This window comes from Cyprinodon variegatus, unplaced genomic scaffold (genome assembly GCF_000732505.1).
Source record: "Cyprinodon variegatus isolate N-32 unplaced genomic scaffold, C_variegatus-1.0 Scaffold2411, whole genome shotgun sequence".
NCBI lineage: Eukaryota > Metazoa > Chordata > Actinopteri > Cyprinodontiformes > Cyprinodontidae > Cyprinodon > Cyprinodon variegatus.
In genome coordinates this window covers 6784-23413 of record NW_015152864.1, presented here as the reverse complement: position 1 = coordinate 23413, position 16630 = coordinate 6784, and the positions used below count along the sequence as shown (strand labels likewise).

Sequence of the window (16630 nt, the reverse complement as noted above, 5' to 3'; positions counted from 1 at the left end):
AATTAAACCCTCAAAATGGCCAGAAAAAGAGAAGTTTCATCTGAAATTCGACAGTCTACTCTTGTTCTTAGAAAGGAAGGCTATTCCATGCAAGAAATTGCTAAGAAATTGAAGATTTCCTACAACGGTGTGTACTACTCCCTTCAGAGGACAGCACAAACTAGCTCTAACCAGAGTAGAAAAAGAAGTGGGAGGCCGCGTTGCACAACTGAGCAAGAAGATAAGTACATTAGAGTCTCTAGTTTGAGAAACAGATGCCTCACAGGTCCCCAACTGGCATCTTAATTAAATAGTACCCGCAAAACACCAGTCTCAACATCTACAGTGAAGAGGCGGCTGCGGGATTCTGGGCTTCAGGGCAGAGTGGCAAAGAAAAAGCCATATCTGAGACTGGCCAATAAAAGAAAAAGATTAAGATGGGCAAAGAACACAGACATTGGACAGAGGAAGAGTGGAAAAAAGTGTTGTAAATGGACGAATCCAGGTTTGAGGTGTTTGGATCACAAAGAAGAACGTTTGTGAGACGTAGAACAAATGAAAAGATGCTGGAAGAATGCCTGACGCCATCTGTTAAGCATGGTGGAGGTAAAGTGATGGTCCGGGGTTGCTTTGGTGCTGCTAAGGTGGGAGATTGTACAGGATAAAAGGGATTCTGAATAAGGAAGGCTGTGAATGCAATTGCTGCAAATGGAGGATTCTTTGACGAAAGCAAAGTTTGATGTAAAAAAAAAAATCTTATTTCAAATACAAATCATTATTCCTAACCTTGTCAATGTCTTGACTCTATTTTCTATTCATTTCACAACGTATGGTGGTGAATAAGTGGGACTTTTCAGGAAAACACAAAATTGTTTGGGTGACCCCAAACTTTTGAACGGTAGTGTATATATCTCTTTTAATTAGGTTCTTTATTTATTCGTCTTTGTAAAAATTACCTTATTTATTTATTGTCCATTTTAATCTTTAACTTTATTTATTTATTACTTATAGATTAAGTTGAAGATTATAAGGGACAATAAATAAATAAGGTAATTATTACAAAGGCGAATAATAAAGAGGCTAATTAAGAGATTCATACATTTATGTCTCACTGTATAATTTATTTTCTACCTACATTTATTAGTGTATTGTATTTTTGGGAGCAATTAATTGTACGCTTATTTATTTTTTGAGCATTTATTTATTTCTGTATTTATTCTTAAATATGGCAGAGTTGGTCCTCCACAGAGTCCTACCTCGCGTTCTCGTGAATTGAGAAACGGCTTTTATTTTGAAGTATCACACCGGAAGTAACGCTTTCACTCAAAGTGAACTTGATTTCTGAGGAGACTTTAACTCATATCAGTGCTCATTCTTTGTCTTCTGAGTTGTCCCACTACCACAACACCCGGATTTGGTTGATCGAGTGAGTTTAAGGTAGTAGTGAACAGGTTATTATCTCACACACGGGTTTTCACTCCTTCAGTTGAGCTAGTGTATAAAGAAAGTAGTGAACGTTAGCTAACCTCTGCTAACAGCTACGCAGTGTACCCTGATGCTAACTTTGCCCAGCGTCTATAAATTGTCACAATGTCAGAGCGGTTTTCCTTTAGCTTAAAAAGCCGAAGCTTAATTCAGGTTGTTTGCCTCTAAGCTAATCTCTCAGAATAAATGAAAGGTTTTAAAAGTATGGTCAGCTAAAGCTAGCGCTCCGGCTAAAGGTGAGCTTCAGAGTTGTTTTGAATCATGTAACTCAGGGACTTTTCACCTTGCAGCTCCTCTAAGACTCCTGCTGCTCTTTAAAGGTGGACCATCAAGCTTTTAGCATGAAAACCTGTTAGTTAGAAAGATTATAACTGTGTAACACCTGGTACTGTTGTTGAATTAGCATCTAAGCTTTAAGGGGGGGGGAGTCCAGTTATTTTCATTTCATTTGACCAAACCTTCCTAATTCAATTCAAATCAGTTTATTTGTATTGCACTAATTCACAACACCTGTTATCTTAAGGCACTTTACAGTTCACCAGATCATCCAGTCAGATTAATTCAAAAGTTTTCTATCTAAGGAAAACCAGTTGATTGCATCAACTCATTGACTAGAAGGCAATCCCTCACACTAAGCATGCTTGTAGTGACAGTGGAGAGGAAAAACTCCCGTTTAACAGGAAGAAACCTCCAGCAGAACCAGGCTCAGTGTGAGCGGCCATCTGCTGAGGCCGACTGGGGTTCAAGGAGACAGAGCAGACATAGAAAAAGCAGCTGTAAAAGGCGGCCCCATCCAGGAAACACAGCAAGGCAGACGAGCTCCGAGCCAACTCCCATGTCAGAGGATGAAGAGAGAACATCCAGCCAGTCACAATCAGAGAAACAGGACTACAGTGGAAAAACAGGCCGATATCCAACATCTATAAACAAAGGTGTTGATGGCAGCAGCACAGCTGATATTTCTCTCCAGGATGGAGTCACAGCCAAACAGGAACAGAACAGATGAAGCTACTATGAGAAAAAGCAGAGAGAGCAGAACGTTAGAGATTGAACTAACAGATTCTGCAGAGTGGGAGAATAGAGATTGAATGATGAAGTAGGGGTCCCTATGTGCTCCAGCAGTCTAAGCCTATAGCAGCATAACTATAGAGCTATCTCAGGTTAATGAGGTTCTGTGTTTGTGCCCAGCAGAAAACACAGCCATGTGCAGCTGTGTGCGGAGCTCCAGGGCAATGGCTCCTGCACTGCTTCCCAGGCTGCTGCTCCCTCAGACGGGGATCAGACTGGCTGGCAGGGGGCTCTGGACCTCTCCCCAATGCCTGGCTGTCAGCGGGGACAACCAGCTCCCTCCTCTGCCGAGCCAGGCCCGGGTTGTAATCTGTGGAGGAGGTATTGTTGGGACGTCAGTGGCCTACCACCTGGCTAAACTGGGCTGGAAGGATGTAGTTCTGCTTGAGCAGGGCAGGTAAGAAAATAAACTTTTAATATTCTGGATTATTATTGTTAAAGATTACACTTGGATGCTTTTAACTTCTGTTATTCCATTAGACTTGCTGTCTCCAAACTCATTTCCCTCTATAAATAAAGATTGTTATATTAATTTTTTGTTTTAATGCTGTTTTCTTTTTTGCATCCCACCAAGGCTTGGTGCAGGAACAACTAGACTGTGTGCAGGCATTCTGAGCATGGCTAAACCTATTTCCATTGAGTCTCAGATGGCCAACTACTCCAGCAGCCTTTATCAGCAGCTAGAGGGGGAGACTGGTGTCAAAACAGGTTAGATTCTTTCATACCGTAAATCCTCTAATATAGGACGGGGCCTTTATTTCACTCAGGAGCATCTTGGTCCAGGTCATTTTTGGAAGGAGGCCAGAATTAGAGGCAGACCTCTATTTCTATTTGATTAAAACAGACTACAAGTGGAATAAATAAAAACGAGATTTTGTGTCTCTTTGAACTATTAAATAGTAGGTTCATTTATAGAAAAAGTTTACAGGCATTAAAGTACTTCGGCCCAAGGCCAGATTTCCGTCTCTTAGCAATTGCCTGTGGGTAAAAAAAAAAAAACCTCAAAAATAAATGGACGGTAAATTAAAAAAGAAAATCGAAATCCCTCCTGCATTTGTCAGCCAATGGGGGCAAAGGGGGGCTCTGAAACTAACAGTATTAGCCAATCAGAAGAAGAGGGGAGCGGGTCTAAGTAAAGCGTGTACCTCCTCCTCTCGTTTCTTGCCTCAAGTCGGCAGATTGATGCTATTTATTTGCCATTTATACATAATCCACCCGGAAAAAGAACATCCTCCACTATCCCTTTAGTTATCAACTAACTGAGACATTTAAGACATTTTTTTACACCTATCTTCCTTTTCTGTGTCTGAACTAGAATTTTAATCGGGTACTGGTAATTTAATGGATCAAGGACACTCATTAAGGAATGCAAAACCAATCTACAACAGTGTCACTTTGTCAGTAAAAAGAGTTCACCTTTAGATCACAGGTCAGGTGGGAAGTAAGAGAAAGTCCTGCTTCAAGTTTACGACATTGGAGAAAAACGGCACAAATATAGAGAAGGAGCTGTGAACAGAAGAGGCCAGATAGGTAATATTTGGCCTAAAGGTGTAAAACCCCAAGAAAAACAGGGTAGTGATGGAGTCATGCTGCGGGGATGCTTTTGTTTACAAGCACAAAGAGGCTGCTTTAGCTACAAGTGTAACTAAACAGACAAGGTTTTGCTTATTCATTTGTTCAATCCAGTTGGGAATCTTTGGCAGGACTCAGATTTCTGTGCCGCTGCTCTCCACCCAAACTGTCTAAGCTGGAACAGAATAGAATAGGCAGACGTTTTAGTGCTCTGATGAGAACAAATTTAAAGTATCAAAATGTTAAAATAAAAACGGCTTAAGGTGTGTGAAGACTTACCAGGTTCTGCATGTCCACATTATTGGTTGGGGTGCCTCATTTTGAGCTCTTATGACTTAATGCTTGTCCTTTGGCTTTATTATTATTTTTTTCTCAGGTTATGTGAAGACAGGTTCTTTGTGTTTGGCACAGAATCAAGATCGCTTCATTTCACTGAAACGTTTGGCAACTAGACTCAGGTAAGACAGTTGATTGAACTCCTTGGTGTCGACAGCTGCGGGGATTTTAGGGGTGTCATTATTAAAAAATAAAATAATAATGTATGATCTATTCACAGAGTGTTGGGGATCAGCTGTAATATCATTAAACCTAAAGAGATAGCTAAACTCCACCCTCTAGTTAATATTCATGACCTGGTGGGGGCGCTCCATCTCCCAGATGATGCTGTGGTGTCCTCTCCTGATGTCAACCACGCGCTGGCTGTAGCTGCTGCGCGACAAGGTAACATCAGGTCGCCGATAGCTAAGACACCGATAGCATCTCTCTCCTTTCTTCACTCCGTTTATTTCCCTCCCATCCAGGGGTTCAGATTCTGGAGCGTACCACGGTTCAGCAGGTGGTGGTGGAGAAGGGCCACGTCACGGCGGTGGAAACTGATCGCGGCTCCATTGAATGTGATTATTTTGTCAACTGTGCCGGCCAGGTAATGCTCGGATCTGTTATCCGAATGCTGACTCATCAGTGTGCCTGGATCTGAACTTAACTGGGTCAGTCGTGTTTTTCACATGCTTCCTCTTTGCATGTGTCTCCTCCCTAGTGGGCCTATGAGCTGGGTCAGGCCAGCGAGGTGAAGGTGTCGGTTCCCCTCCACGGCTGCGAGCACTTCTACCTCCTCACCAAACCTCCACAGGAGCCACTTTCCCCCCACAATCCAGGTCTCACTAGCCAAAGACGCCATTCACTTCTTTTTGCAGCAGTTTCTGATGCTTTTCCAAAATACATTTCTGCCTCTACTTTTAATTAATATAATGCACAAATATGAGACACTGATCTGACGAATTGGACCAATAGAGTTTAAACGCCCTGAGAAATGGGCTGGTGACGGGAAGCAGGTGATTTTTATTTTCACCTTCCAGGTGGAAACACAGAAATGTGCTGTCAGGTCGCTCTTAAAGGTGTGGCGTCTGTTACAGCAGGAAGTAGACTCAAATGTCACCATCTAAAACATGACTGATGTGTTTTAAAAACTAAACCTGCATGATATTCTGTTTATATACATTCTCATGGGAAAATCAAAGTTTGCATCGTTCACATAGCAACACTTTGCATGATGCCAAAGCAACATGAAGCATAGATCTGATAATAATGTGGTATCGGTTCAAATATTGAATAAAATTGTAAATTAAGGACTGGTAGAAACGGGCCCCATTCATAAGGACATATCTATTCAATCTATTTCTATGTTAAACTAAAGTTACATTTAAAAATCTCTTGGAAAGCAGAAAGGTTTCCCCCTTTTTTGAGCATTCGTCTTTCATTCAGTCAGTTTATATCCGCACAGTCGCATATTTCTTTACAAGAGGGAATTTGTTCTGTTAACACGATTAACCCGTTTTCAATAACAAGCCTAATCTTCACTTCATATAGGAAAGATGATTTTGTGAAAGCCATTTTGTACCATGATGGCCTCCGTGTTGGTGGAGGGGGAGAAGCGGTGCGAGAGAGGTCATTTCTCTGCATTCTGACCATTAGATGTCGCTGAAAATTACACACTGTAGCTTTAAAGTGCCAATAATATCATTCCATTCTATTAGTAATTTCTGATGGCCTAAATAGGTTTACATAGGCACAGAATCTGCTCCACAATGCCTCCTTTGAACACAGATCATCAATTTGCACCTTACTTTCAGATGTACTAAAATGATGCAAAGACTTTAGACCTGGAAAATCGCTTTGCATGTGGCAAATTATTACATTTTCATATCCTCCACCCATGAATTTGCACTTTTTACTTCATTAGAATGTTTTTATGCATATGGATAAACACACACACACAAAAAAAAAAGAGTGCTGACAGTGTCTGCTAAATTACAAATGCAAATAATTTAGCACGTTCTTCAAAGATCCACTCTGCATATAAAAGACATGTTTGCAACTGTTTTAAGACTTGTAGACCTAAAGTTCAAGCCCTTTGTTGAATTGGTGAAGGAGTGAGTCGACATAGAGCAGGCTTCACCAGGAAGGCTGATTGCTTTACAGGGAAGTACCTGCTTTCTATTTTAGCCTCTTTTATTGAAAATACTTTATTTGGAAATGCAGATAGCCTTTTAGAGGCCACCAGATTACTATTAAGGTTGTATCTTCAAGGAAATACATAAAGGTGCTGCTGTAGTATGCGCATTGCCAGTTTAAGATACTAAAGACTGATCCTAATTTAGCACTGAGAGAGAACAGTATGAGCGATTAGAAAACCTGAGGTTGGAAACCTTAAATCTACTTGATTGTGTGTTCTTTTGGGTCCCTGAGCAAGACCCTTAACCCCACACTGCTCCCCGGGCGCCGCACAATGGCAGCCCACTGCTCCCCAAGGGGATGGGTTAAATGCAGAGTTCATTTCATTTCATTGCTTTGTACTTATGACAGTGTAATGACGATAAAGTTTAATTCTATTCTATTTATTAAGTAGGACTTGTGGGTTGAATTTCTCTAGTTATAATCGATATGGATGGGAGGATGTACGCACGGCCGTGGCAAGGAGGCCTTTTGTCTGGAGGCTTCGAGAAGAACCCTAAACCCATCTTCACCGAGGGCCGCAACCAGCTGGAGATCCAGAACATGCAGGAGGACTGGGATCACTTTGGTAAGGAGAGACTGCCTTTCTCTGCTACTTTATCACATGCCTTATTTATATAATGTGTTAGGAGTGGAGGTAGGGGGGTGGGGGGTAATGCAGGTAACAGACAGCGGCGCGGCAGCGGACCCTCCGGTTCCAACCTGATTTAAAACATTGATCAATTACCGCATGTTGTCCGATAGCAGTGTCTAACTTCATTCGTGCTGCTTCTCCTGTTAATACGGTAAACCCCTCCAGAGCGTCCGGCATCAGGCTGTACAAATTAGCCAATGAGCTGCTGTCAGTCTGGGCTGCTGCTGTTAAATACTATGCACGAGAACGCTGGGACCCTTTTTCTACCTGGATCTCCGCTCTTTTTGGCCCTCATGTCCCTCCGTCGTCGGACTAAATCGTATCCAAACCCACAGTGTGTAGCATAGATCACGCTTCAATATTGAGCATAACTTAAAAATGTCTGTGTCAAGCTCACTGTGGCACAATGCTGTAAGAGTATAACCAGGAAGCGAGGTAGGAGGGCAAAATAGGTTTAGCGCCACCGCAGCACGGGATGGAGAATTACGCCCAGGAGCAAAATGGATAAAAATAGACCGGAGGAAAAAAAACACATAAATTGATTATCTTGCGGACGTGTTGATGCATCGGATCGTCGGCTGTTGGATCGATGCATCGATACAAAACGATTATTATTTACACCCCTATTAAATACTTTTAGACACAGCAGGCAAACCTGTGGCAAGCCGGGCGATGGGAAAGAAGGAGAAAATGATGAGAAAAAGAGAGCAGAGAAAGTGTGGACTGCTGGAAGAACTCTGGTGAACTGCTGACAGAAAAGTGAAATGGTGCTCAAAGATGACCCTGCACATTTAGAGGATGTTTGGCTCAACCTGCTGCTGTGAAGCAGGATTCTCCACCATGAACAGAATCAAAAATAAATTTGGATCCAGGCTCAAAATGAGCTCTACTTAAAAAAAACACTTTAGATTTTAAAATGCAAAAAAAATTCTATTTTTTTTATTTTTTTATTTAAAAGGTCAATATACAACATTTTATTCAATTAGGTTTATTTCTATAGCGCCGATTCACAACAGCTGTCATCTCAAGGCACTTTGCAGTTCAGCAGATCATCCAGTCACATTGATTTAAAGTTTTAAATTTAAGCAAAACCAGCTGATTGCATCGACTCATTGACTGAAAGACAATCCCTCACACTAAGCATGCTTGTAGCGACAGTGGAGAGGAAAAACTCCCGTGTGAGCGGTCATCTGCCGAGGTTGACTGGGGTTTAAGGAGACAGAAGCAGAGATACAAAAGGTAACTGTGAACCAGCTCCACAGGCGGCCCCGTCCAGGAAACACTCAGCCAGGCAGACGAGCTCCGAGCAGCTCCCATGTCAGAGGATGAAGAGAGCACATCCAGCCAGTCACAGTCAGAGAAACAGGACTACACTGAAAAACAGGCCAAGCTCCAACATCTATAAACAAAGTTGTTGATGGAAGCAGCACAGTTGATATTTCTCTCCAAACAGGAACAGACCACATGGAGGCATAAAAAAACCTAATTTTATTTCAGTGTTAAATTCTGTTTAAAGTAACAGATTATTATTGAAAATGTCACCGGACCTTTACTGGTTGGTGATCTATTTTATTCGGACCCCGCTGATTTTTAATTGGTTACCCCTGCTTTAGACTCATCAACATTAATAAAAGATGTCTGTATTTACTTTTACTGTAATGTGTTTTTAGCAAAACACCTTCAATCTGCACCATTTTAGAAGTTCTGCGGATTTATTGTTTTTTTTTTTATCTGTATAGTTGTGATGAAAATCTTGTAGTCTTTAATATCATGCTGCACTCTTAATAGAAAAGTTCAAAACTGGAGGAGGGTCTGTCCGCTGGAAAGGCTTTGTACAGGTTGAGGTTATTTATGTTTAAGAAAACGTAACAATTTGGATTATTTGAAGAGGGAATTATCTGGATCCAGGCGTGCAGGAAAGCTGGCTTTAAAGGAGTCCTCTCTGGCGGCTGTAATGTGTTTCCGTATGTTTTTTTTTTTCAGAGCCGATGCTCAGCGCTCTGCTGAGGAGGATGCCGAACCTGGAGTCAGCAGAGATCCATCAGTTGGTCAACTGTCCGGAGTCCTTCACACCCGACATGCGCTGTCTGATGGGGGAAACGCCTGGTGTTTCTGGTTACTACGTGCTGGCAGGGATGAACTCCTCGGGTCTGGCCTTCGCCGGAGGAGCTGGGAAGTAAGCAGAAAATCTACAATAACTCGGTTCACCAGAGAAAGCCTTGCACTGAATGTGAAAGAAGAGTTTAGAATGCGCTGTGAGGTTGATGCTCTGATCGATTGTTGAGGGAAGCTTAAACAGCCTCCTCCTGCCGTGTGCTCTCCATGCAGGTACCTGGCAGAGTGGATGACCTACGGCTACCCCACCGCCAACGTCTGGCCTCTGGACATCAAGCGCTTCGGAAACCTGCAAAGCAGCAGAACCTTCCTGCGACACAGAGTGATGGAAGTCATGCGTGAGTAATGACACTAAGGATTTCTTTCTAATAAAGGTCAGAGCCTCAACAGGTCATTCATTCAACTCCACTTTCTGCTTCAGTTTGTGAGTTTATAGACAATGGGATGGAACTGATGTATTGATATATTCTAGTATTTTCTAGTTCTGGGTTTTAATCCTTCCATCATTTCACCTTCAATTCTCTCCCTTGCAGTTTTTGTTCATAGCTAATTCTTTATGATTAGTCTGACTGCTGGATGCTCTAAATCTGATAATTTGATCAGATTTAGGAGAGAGTCGACATGGAGGCTGAATGTTTTACAGCGAATTAGCTGCTCTCTGCTTTTGATTTCAGCCTCTTTTGTTGAAAATACTGGATTTTGAAATGCCGATAGCCTTTTTGAAGCCACCAGGTTACTGTAAGGCTTGCATTTGATGCTACGTTCACACCTAAAGCAGCAGGAGCAGCAAACACGCGCGTGCTGCTTCATTTTTGATGGTTGTACAAGTTTTGTTCTGACGCGCTCTAGCCGTGCGGTCAAAAAGTGGGTCTTATGCGCGTTGGGCGGAGCTACTCTGTCCTTACTTTGCCTGGAACAATAGCAGCTATATTTGCTGTGATCAGTGGGTAAAACGTAGTTTTATTCTATTTTGAAGTGAGAAAGTCCACCTGAAAACATCTTCAGTGCAGTCAGTTCATCCAGATTACCGTCCTGCCTTTAAATATTATTTCTCTGTGGGAGCCGCTTAGACCCCTGTACACCGGCGGTGTGCTGTCAGTAGAAATCCCATTCAACAGCAGCCTCTGACCCGGTCACCTCCTCGCGGTTTGCCGCAGCGGCTGGAAGGTGTTTTTGTATGCAATCCAAAATGCAGGCACCAGGATAATTTAAGCGAACATGCTTTTCAGTCAGATTTCGGTGTTTTAAGTTAATTTAGCACTTAGAGCATCGCGTGCGTCAGATGCTCCGAAACTCATGCCCTGCTGCTCCTGCTGCTCTAGACGCGCTGCGGGACCTTTGCTGCGCCGTGATGCACGTTAACCATTGACTTTGCATGTAAACTAGCTGCTCTGATGCTTTAGGTGTGAACGTAGCATTAGAGGGAATGCATAAAGGGGCTGCTATAGTATGCTCACTGCCATTTTAAGATGCTAAAGGGTGATCCTAATTGAAGCACTGAGAGAGAACAGTATGAGCGATTAGAAAACCTGAGTTTGGAAACCTTAAATCTAATTGAATGTGTTGTTTTAAGTCAAGGTTGGTTAGAGGGGGAGTGGCGGCCTAACTTAGGGCATAGAGCTTGGAATCAACAGGTTATGAGTTCAAGCCCCACTCCCACAGCCTGCCACTATGGGTACTAACGATATATTAATCGTTTAGTTTGTGAATATTCTACAAAACTGGTTGAATAATAAGTTTAGAACTCTGGAAAAGCCTTACACAACTTTCTCTCTATGCCCCGGTGCTTTATCTTTTCGTTAACCTGTGCTTTACTGCGGTTTGTTTGTCTCTATTTAGCGCTGCTGTATGAGCTGAAGGTTCCTCGCTGGGACTTCCAGACCGGCCGGCAGCTGAGGACGAGTCCCCTCTATGACCGCTTGGACACCCAAGGGGCGCGCTGGATGGAAAAACATGGCTTTGAAAGACCCAAATACTTTGTTCCACCAGGAAAAGGTACAAACACTACTCAGCATCAACATTAAACCTTCAGGAGTCACTGTAAGGTTCAGGTGGAAGGACGCTCCTGAGGGAAGCAACAGGAAGTCAATAGTTTGACTTCTGAGAATTTTTCTGCATTAACTGACTCTTATAAGCTCTACCAAGAAAAGGATTTTATGGAAACCTTTCGTTTATTTAACATCACAGCTTTAAACAACAAGAGTTTGAGTTTATAAAGTACAGTTTATCTTTGCTTTTTGTTTGTTTTTCTGGTAGATCTGCTTTCCCTGGATCAGAGTAAGACCTTTTATAAGCCAGACTGGTTCGATATTGTTGGAGCAGAAGTGAAATGCTGCAAAGAGGCCGTCTGTGTCATCGACATGTCCTCCTTCACCAAGTTCGAGCTCACTGTGAGTCTCAGCAGCTTTTATAGTCGCCCACAGATCAGTTAGAGGAAAAAGTAGAGTCTCTTTTCTATTCGCAGCTCCTGATTGTTTAACAGTTTTTAAACATCATCTTTATCATCATTGCACTGATCTGCATCCCAGTAAAACACTACAAGGGGCAGCTGGTCTCTAATATAACAACCTAACAAGGTCAGGTTTCTGATTTGTTCAGCTATGTTACTGTTAATCTTTACTTAATCATAACAAAACACCCACACACCTGCCTCTTCTGATGCCACATAAAGCAATTTATTAGAATGTTTTCTCATCGTATTGCTTGTTTTTAATTAACCTCCTCCTTCAAAGCTGCTTACTTCTATTCTCTACGGCTAAAGTTAAATATTTAATACAACACTGCATGATTTCCAGGGAAATTTGGCCCCAATCAAACTCATAAAGTTGATCTGTGAACAGAACCGAGAGCAATTGATATCACCAGATTTCATTTTCAATCCCTTTGACCAATCAGGTCAGTGTGTTTATGTGAAGCTATAAAGAGTCCCAGGACATTGTTTTCTACAGAGCTACTGTTTTAATAACATAATACAAGACAGAAAATCATTTTAGGCCGGCAGCTGTTCCCAGAATGCACCTGTAGAGAAGCCTGCACCATCCTGGCAGAAACAGGAGATGATGGTCCGTTCGTGTAAAGCAGGGGTCTGCAACATTTACAATCCAAAGAGTCCAGCAAAGTAAAAGTCATTTAGAGCTGCATATATTATATAACCTGTTAATAAAACACAACTTTTTTTTATACCTGCAATAGGAAATCTGTTTCCATTTTTTTTTTCACCTTTTAGAATAATGAAAATATGAAAATCTGTATAAAGGTAAAGCAGGAATTTTCTTCTGTAGGATATCACTTGATGTAAAAACGTAAAAAACTAAAACAGAATTAGCATATTAATGTCAAGAAAGAAAAAAAAGATGTAAACACATCTTTGGATCATTTAGTTTAATTCTGTTCTAAAAATGTAAATATTCTTTAAAAACCCACTAACGTTTCTAAGGCTAATATATTATTATACATTTGTTTAATTTTAATATTACTTTTAGTTACTGTTAAGGGCCCTTGTAGGGGTTCCAAAGAGCCCCTTCCGGCTCCGGAGCTGCAGGTTGCAGACCCCTGGGCTAATAAAAGATGAGATAGCATTCTGGTGGTGATGTCAAATCATATTATTAATTAAAGATAAGCCAGTAGGATTAATGATGTTATAATAAGCCCATGTAACAAAACCAGAAACAGATTTGGAGCTTTTAAAGTCTGATCATCATCGTTTGGTTCAGCCTGACCATCCACAGCAGCATCCATCACATGTTACAGCCCAAATGCTTCAGCATCAGATCTGTCTAAAAGCACCACTAGTGTTTGCTAACTCTGGTCGGTTTAATACCTAAATCCTTTGGTGGAAGGATTTAGGTTTTCCTGGGAGAACTGATGCTATAACCTCTCCTTCCGTCCTACCGTCTCAGTCTACAGGGGAGCAGGCTTTGGAGCTGCTGCAGTATCTGTGTGCCAACGACCTGGACGTCCCGGTCGGACACATCGTTCACACCGGCATGCTGAATGAGAGAGGAGGCTATGAGAACGACTGCAGCGTGGTGCGCATCAGCAAGAACAGGTTGGAGCTGGTTAAGGAAGGAGGGACGCTGCAGACATGTGGTCAAGTTTACTTAGAAGTAGATTTTAAAATAAGTTTTTTTTTTTCTTCAGTTTCTTCATCATCTCTCCGACTGACCAGCAGGTCCACTGCTGGTCTTGGATAAAGAAGCACATGCCCAATGACCCACACCTCCACCTAGAGGATGTGAGCTGGAAGTACACCGGTGAGCAGAGGCTGGATGGACAGCTTCCCCCTTAGCCTCTAATGCTACGTTCACACTTAAAGCAGCAGAAGCAGCTAGTTTACATGCAAAGTGAATGGTTGGTGCGCATCTATGCACAGCAAACGGTCCCGCAGTGCGTCTGAGCATCTGACAAGCGCAATGCACTTCAGAAGCAGCAGCTGCTGCAGTTGGAAAAGTTTAACTTTTGCTGCTCGACGCGCCACATCAATCAATCAGAGGAGCTGATCTGGAGCCAGCAGGGAGACAGCCACAGTTCTGCTTCTGCAGATCGCTGTGATCACTCCTCTGAGACAGTTTGTTAATGCCTAGAGTTTAACCTTTATTAAAGCACCTGCTGGTAAAATATGTTAAATTTAATAATTCTGGTGCCTGCAGTTTGGATTATGTACGTGAAAAATGCCTTCCAGGCGAAGAGGCGACTGGGACAGAGACTGCTGCCCGTGTACGGGGGTCTGAGCGGCTCCGACAGAAACAATATTTGAAACCATGATCGTAATCTGGATAAACTGACTGCACTGATGTAGTTTTCAGGTGGACTTTCTCACTTAAAATTATATTGAAATACTTTTTTACCCACCGATCACAGCATATAGAGCTGCCTTTGTTACAGGCAAAGAAAGGATAGGGTAGCTCCGCCCAATGCGCATTAGACCCATTTTTACACCGCACAGCTAGAGCAGCAAAGATGCTTCAGCCGCGTGTCAGAATTAAACTTGTACAAGCATCAAAAATGAAGCAGCACGCTGTTTTTTGCTCCCTCTGCTGCTTTAGTGTGAACGTAGCATTAAAGACCTTATCTAATGATTGACTCGCTTCTCTTTTAAACCTAGCTTTGAATCTGATTGGTCCACGAGCGATGGATGTCCTGGCTGAGCTCTCCTACGTCTCCATGACACCAGAGCACTTCCCCTCCATGTTCTGTAAGGTGAGGAAGAGGAGCCGACTGGCTTTGTTTTGAGCTTCGTTCTCGCCCTCATGTTTGCTCTGTTTGTGTTTGCAGGAAATGAGTGTGGGCTATGCCAACGGGATCAGAGTGATGAGCATGACTCATACCGGAGAACCAGGTTTCATGCTCTACATCCCTATAGAGGTGCAAACATGACAGGATGTTTAACAGGAGAAATGTTCCACTTTTAGTGACGAAGTTGAATCATTTACCTTTTCTCTGTACAATGATTTTCACTATAAGTAACTGGAAAAGAGTTTTAACAACCGAAAAATTCACAATCTGAATTAATATCTGGATTTTCTATAATCCACATCATAATCAGGCTCATTTTATAAATGCCTTCCTTTAACTTGCATTTTATGCACATTCACCAGTTTTTTTATGTTGTTTTTAGGTTTGAAAATACCACCTCCCCTACTTGTCATTATTGCTAAAATAGCTCAAAGTTGGTGTCATTTGACTCAGTATTTCCCTTATTAAAGGGTCCAAGTCCAGTGGATTATGATAGAATAAGGCTATAGGCTCCAAGTGACCGTCCTGATAGGGTTTAGTGTATTTTGAGCCTAAACAGAATCCCAGGACCCGGTGTAATGAGTTGACATAAACAGACATGCCGCCATCTACTGGCAGCTGCACTGAACTACCAGAAAGTCACAAGGTTCCAACCAATGATCTTAAACTTGCATTAAACTAGTTATTAAAGAACAGGACTCGCGTTAAGCTTCTACAGACTGACCTACACTTATGCATTGTCCATAAATCTGGTTCTGAGGCCAGAAATAAAGGAGATGTAGGACCACCTACCTTGTTAGATTGGTTTGATATCCTCATAAAAGCAGTAGGATAGCTTTATGTCAGCTTCTGATTGACGTAACATCTTCGTATGATGCTTTATAGTAAAGATTTAGAGTTTAAAAATGTTTAAGGGCCTAGCGGCTGATGTTGGTGTATTCATCTTTCCTTCAGTACGCGCTGCACGTGTACAATGAGGTGATGTCAGTGGGGCAGAAGTATGGCATCCGTAATGCAGGGTACTACGCACTGAGGAGCCTTCGCATCGAGAAATTCTTCGCCTTCTGGGGTCAGGACCTCGACACCTTCACCACACCGCTAGAGTGCGGACGAGAGTTCAGGGTCAAGTTCGACAAGGTCAGTTTGGTCGCAGCCTTTATCTGCTCTCCGACCAACAGGTTTAGAGAAAACCCCCAAACTTCCTGATTGTTTTCTCTATCTGATCTTTGGTCCCACCTGCCTTTCTCATCTGTAGGACACTAACTTCCTTGGCCGCGAGGCGTTGCTCCAGCAGCGTCAGGAGGGAGTGTTCCGCCGGTTCGTAATGCTCGTCCTGGAAGACCACGACACGGAGCTGGACCTGTGGCCGTGGTGGGGCGAGCCCGTTTACCGCAGCGGTCAGCTGGCTGGAACAACCACCAGCAGCGCCTACAGCTACACTCTGGAGCGCCACGTCTGCCTGGGCTTTGTGTCTCCGCCCCCAGGCCCAGAGGGCCTCCCCACGCCCATCACCCCCGACTTCATCAACCGTGGCGATTACGAGGTAGACATAGCGGGACAGCGCTACCGAGCCAAAGCAAAGCTCTACCCCTTCAGCTCCCTCTTCGCCCAACAGAAACGGCGCAAGGAGGACATGGAGCTCAGCAACTTCCAGGGAAAGTGAGGCAGCGGTGGGATCAGTTTCCTCCGACACTCCTTAGATCATATCCACTCCAGATCCCACCCAGTGCCAATGTCTGCTCCATTTCTGCCACCATACGATGGGCTGGCTGTACAAGCACTCCCCGTTAACCCTCTAATATTTAAATTTCATGTTTCATCCTCTGCTTTTAAAGTGCAATATTTAAGAACCTATTGCTTGAATTCTCATAATAATAAAACCCAGTTTGTTTTTCCCACCATGTGCAGATCCTGACTGCAGTGCTGCTGCAGTCATTTGCCTTTCTCAAGGCAAGATCAACACTAGCTGTTGCAGACTATATTCACTGACCTTTAACCCGTCCTGAAGGAGTTTATATACCGACAGCTTCA

The 16630-nt window shown here is 42.8% G+C and overlaps 1 protein-coding gene across 3 annotated transcripts; it reads left to right on the top strand.

Annotated features, from left to right (window-relative positions):
• The first annotated feature begins 1293 nt into the window (after positions 1-1293).
• Positions 1294-16277, top strand: pdpr (pyruvate dehydrogenase phosphatase regulatory subunit). Of its 3 annotated transcripts, none has more exons than XM_015369054.1 (18): positions 1294-1416; positions 2656-2929; positions 3107-3240; positions 4481-4562; positions 4661-4824; positions 4905-5026; positions 5141-5258; positions 7034-7183; positions 9233-9425; positions 9578-9702; positions 11204-11359; positions 11621-11754; positions 13264-13412; positions 13505-13617; positions 14469-14563; positions 14639-14728; positions 15554-15736; positions 15855-16277. In XM_015369054.1, the coding sequence occupies exons 2-18, from the start codon at positions 2667-2669 to the stop codon at positions 16260-16262; spliced, it is 2679 nt and encodes an 892-aa protein (XP_015224540.1). In that variant the 5' UTR covers positions 1294-1416; positions 2656-2666; the 3' UTR covers positions 16263-16277. The 3 variants fall into 3 exon arrangements, with proteins under 3 accessions (XP_015224540.1, XP_015224541.1, XP_015224542.1); XM_015369055.1 differs by having other exon boundaries at positions 1297-1416; positions 2653-2929; positions 15855-16262; XM_015369056.1 differs by having other exon boundaries at positions 1334-1405; positions 15855-16262.
• The last annotated feature ends 353 nt before the right edge of the window (positions 16278-16630 follow it).